Source organism: Eptatretus burgeri, chromosome 3, assembly GCF_056783735.1.
Source record: "Eptatretus burgeri isolate ZD-2024b chromosome 3, Ebu_testis_v1, whole genome shotgun sequence".
NCBI classification, from domain to species: domain Eukaryota; kingdom Metazoa; phylum Chordata; class Myxini; order Myxiniformes; family Myxinidae; genus Eptatretus; species Eptatretus burgeri.
The window spans coordinates 58,652,569-58,657,568 of record NC_140963.1 but is presented as its reverse complement, the minus strand read 5'-3'; the positions used below and the strand labels follow the sequence as shown (position 1 = coordinate 58,657,568).

Below are 5,000 nucleotides of genomic sequence, written 5' to 3'. Positions count from 1 at the left end.
TGGAAAAAATTGAAACATGGCTCATTGTCAAGTACTCCCCGTGCGAAATAAGATATGTTAATGATGATGTCATCGGTGCCTTCATTATGACGTCATAATTCAACTCCTGCAATGCTTGATCCAGTCAGTATGAAAAAAAATCTCTGCAATTCTTGGTTCGATCAACACAAAATTTTCCACATTGGTGCGGCTCCTCCTGGAGAATATTTTAGTCATAATTACGACGTCATAGGTCACATGGTACAAGCACCATCTTGGAAAAACCGAAAAAAATTTGCACCACTATATCTCCAAAACTGCTCCATGGAAAAAGTTTACACATGGCTCATTGTGAAGTACTTCCCAGGGGCAATCAGATATGTTAATGATGGTGTCATAGGTGCCTTCATTATTACATCAAAATTCGACAAGTGCAATGCTTGATCCAGTCAGTATGAAAAAAAAAATTATCTGCAATTCTTGGTTCAATGGATAACAATTTTCACCATTGGAGCACCTCCTCCTGTAGAATTTTTCAATGATAATTATGACATCATATGTCACATGCTACAGGTGCCATCTTGGAAAAACCAAAAAACCTTGCACCTCTATATCTCCGAAACCACTCCATGGAAAAAAAAGAAACATAGCGCATTGTAATGTACTCCCCATGAGGAATAAGATATGTCAATGATGATGGCATCAGTGCCTTCATTAAGACATCATAATTCAACGAGTGCAACGCTTGATCCCGTCAGTATGAAAAAAAAATTCTCTGCAATTGTTGGTCTAATTGACTTGAAATTTTGACCATAGGTGTGCCTACTCCTGCAGGAATTTATAATGATAAAGATAACATCATTGGTCACATGGTATGGCAGCCATATTGGATCAAAGAAAAAAGAAACCCTAAAAAACAAGAGTTCGCTCACACCAAGTCCTTCTCAACATTGTGCAGGGTATGTATTCTATGAATACCATCTAATTTTTTTAATTGATCTTCACCAATAAGAGATGTTTCCAAAAACGATATACATGATATTTCAAAAAGTTGTGGACTGGTTATAGCAAAACTTGGTGGATGAGTTGCGTAGCTGACAAGAGCACACCGATTAGATTTTGGTTAAGCTCTGGACGCAGATCCAGCTTATCACTGGGATACAAAACGTAAACTGTTCAGCCTGGCGGAGTTATGCGTTCGGTCGAGTGCCATTCCAGGTCAAGATGGATTCCTTCCAGTATGCCTCACCTCCACTTTTCCACTGCCATCATCCACCATGCGATACTCAGCAGCAAGAGAGGGCTGGGCATGCAGAGACTTGGTGTCAAACTTCACTTGCTCCACTTTGGCTGTGCAAGAAAAATTCACATGAAGAAAATGACAATTACAATGCATACAGGTTGCGATGAGGATGCATGGCTGCACAAAACATAATTTTCTCCCATATAATGAGAATTGCCTCATTAATTCTGTGAGGTTTCCTGTTTACTGATACCCTGAGGACTATGAAGAGCTGACACTCTTGATTAGAAAACTCAACCGTGATTTTGCATGTTCACAACCACTGAGAAATTTTGCCTTCACTTTGATTTTCCAATATTTTTTGATCCAGCTATAAACTCCTTCTATGAGAGGACATGAAAACACAATTTCATTCAAAAGTACATTCTTTTTAAAAGGGGACATCAAGTTGATTTCGCAAAATGCTCGAACTTACTTGCAGGCATTAACTATCCCAAAATAACTTTACAGACAATAATTTTCAATTTTAGAATTTAGAAAGAGTAATGGCTTGTGCAGGGCTGGCAAGATAGCTTATAGGGATGCACACTCACCTCTGAGCTGTCCAACCTGGGTTTGAATCCCGACTCAGCTATAAACTGTCATCCTGGTGTTTCACAGGCAGGGTGATTCATCAATGTGTGCGTGGTCCCTCAGATGGACGTTAAGCCTGGTGTCTCATCTGCTAGCATTAGTTGGTGGTAAAGAGTAGGCGAGCTACCACTAGCACACTGGCCAAATTACAATCTCCTGCACTCTCGTCAACTATCCTGCACCGGAGTAGTGACCCGGTGGGAGTAGTGACCTGGGTTAACAAGAAACTGCTTCAGCCAAACAGGCATTCTGTGTAGAGCATGGTACACAAGAGAAAAAAAAGATAAGGTGATTGTGCCAAATTATTGCCTCCTGTTGTGCAGTTAATACTCATCCTTGGTTGTCACAGCCTTTAAGGGTTAAGTGTGATCACATGAAGCTGGACTCTTCCCTCTTCTGAGAGTTGTTAGATATTCTTGATTCTCGAGGCATGCATAGCCACATAAAACCAACAAGGCTAAAGAAATGGGTGAAGTCTGTTTAGCCGTCCACCAGCACATTGGAGGATGGGGTTTTGCAATGTGTGTGTATGTGCGTGTGTGCGTGTGCGAGCATGCTAAATTTAAGGAGAGGTGACTCAAGTGACCGCCTGTGGTGCCAGGTTCCAGGGGAGGGGAGTAGGTGGGGGTTACCAGGTTCAGGGGGTGGGGGCACCAGACTCGGTGGGGGGCACCAGGATAAGGGTGTGTCTGCCACAAAGACACAAGGAATAACAAGGAAATTTGATGCAGGAGGAGGCCATTTGGATTCGGCCCATCATGCCTGTGCTACAACCAACACCAGATTAAATTAATCCATAAAGCTAATGACTCATTTTGGCAGGGGAGAGTGGGGATTTGAAGAGTGGGGCAAGTACGGGGATCACTATGGTTTTAAAATAAAAATGAAAAAAAATTTGGGGGGGGGGGAAGGAGCAGGGGATTGGTGAAGGTGGTTTTGGGGTGAAGAATACACAACATCAACCACACACTATCCTTTGACAATACCCTCTCATAGACATCACACTCAGCACAGATGTACACAATCACCCATCGATACGCAAGTTACTTACAAGTCCCTCCAAAAAAGCTGTAACCCTCTATCTCCAATTGTTCTAGATACCTATCTAATTCCAATTTAAACTCATCTACTGTTTCTGCTGCCACAACTGTTCCAGGGAGACAATTCCATACTTTCACTGGAACGGCACTCAGTGGAGTGCATACCTCCACCAGGCTGAATCGTTCACCTTTTGTATGCCACCGATAGGCTATATCTGGATCCGGGCCTGAAGCAAAATCTAATCGGTTTGTTCTTGTCATGTACCTAACTCATCCATCTAGATTTGTCACAACTCATCCACAACTTTTTTGAATATCCTGCGATATATCGTTTTTTGCCCTATCTCTCAATCGTGAAGAATCACTTAAAAATTCCAGTCTCTGGATCCAGATCTTCACCAAAATCTAATCAATTTGTCCTTGTCACACACCTAAACTGTCCACCAAATTTTGTCTGAATCCATCCATCACATTTTACATTTTAAGATATCCTGCTCACAGACAGACAGACAGACAGGGGTGAAAACATAACCTCTGTCCACCTTTGGTGGTGGAGGAAACTACTCCATGAGTTGAAGGCCCTTACCTTCCTACCGTATTGACTCTGCTCTTCCTTACTCTCAGGTAGGTAACGGTACTTGGTCCTATCACTGTCTATTCTGCTGAAGAACTCTTCTGTGCTTATTTTTCTCGACCGTTCATTATCTTAAAAACATCTTGACCCTCGCGACCGACTCAAACACTGCATGCCCTCGCCACCTCCTCACCACTGCTGCACTCGCAACGCCTTTACCACTAGCTGGAAGAGCATGGGAGGAGTTGATTTATTTACATAATCCTTGCCACCTGGTTTAATTGATTAAGCGAGACCTAATTGGTTATTCCCTCCATTCACAAGTGAAAAATGTGAGTGGGTCTGTCTTTGTTTTTCATATATATATATATATATATATATATATATATATATATATATATATATATATATATATATATATATATATATATATATATATATATATACATATATATATATATATATATATATATATATATACATATATATATATATATATATACATATATATATACATATATATATATATACATATATATATATATACATATATATATATATACATATATATATATACATATATATATATATACATATATATATATATACATATATATATATATACATATATATATATATATATATATATATATATATATATATATATATATATATTCACGTGGTGTGCTTTCACATTGCGGAAGCACATGAACCGTGCTTCCTCATTGTTTTGGGTCGCTCAACTGCATTTGATTTTTCATTTATTTATTTTATTTTTTCATTTGTTTATATTTTCATTCGTGGATGATTTACGATGGTTTTGTGATTTTTCCTGGTGCATTGGCTTCAATGTCCATTGGCACATAAAATTACTGTGCTTCCCCATTATCTTAAGTCACTCACCTGCAAATTTTTTCATTTATTTATATTTTCATTTATGGATGATGACCAGTGATTCTGTGATTTTTTTTTTCCAGTGGACTGGCTTCGATTTCCATTGGCACCCAAAAGTTCAGCTTTCTACGTCACCCGGAAAGTACCGATCTTCATTATCAGTCAGTCAGTCAGTGATTAGAAAGAGCTTTACATTTTACAATATATATATATATATATATATATATATATATATATATATATATATATATATATATATATATATATATATATATATATATTGTTATGGCTGTGGAAATTCGCATTACACCATGAAGGGCCCGTAGGTGATATATCTCGAAGTACATGTGTAGTTAGCCCAAACCCGTTGTATAGAGGGAATTTATGTGATTCATCCGGGCTGCGACGCTTTGAGATCGCCGTTTTTCTGTTCTATCTTTATTTTGAACCAACCACGTCTCAACCGCCATCACACAACAACCACCACGCCAGCCATCGTCACCAACTGCAACCACGCTCCAACCCTCGGACAACAACAACAACGCCAACAGCCACGACCTTTACGTTCACAACTCAATCCCACATCATCGCATCACCGCCATTCCCAAACGGCACCATAACCATCAAACCACCACCG

General features: G+C 39.2%; 1 protein-coding gene across 1 annotated transcript in view; it reads right to left on the bottom strand.

The window, feature by feature from the left end:
* LOC147029990 (villin-1-like) overlaps positions 1–5,000 on the bottom strand; it is a 196,541-nt gene that overhangs the window by 44,210 nt on the left and 147,331 nt on the right. The window contains exon 14 of the mRNA XM_085872156.1: positions 1,229–1,329. Coding sequence (XP_085728282.1) covers positions 1,229–1,329 — 101 coding nt within the window. The remainder of the gene's footprint in view (positions 1–1,228; positions 1,330–5,000) is intronic.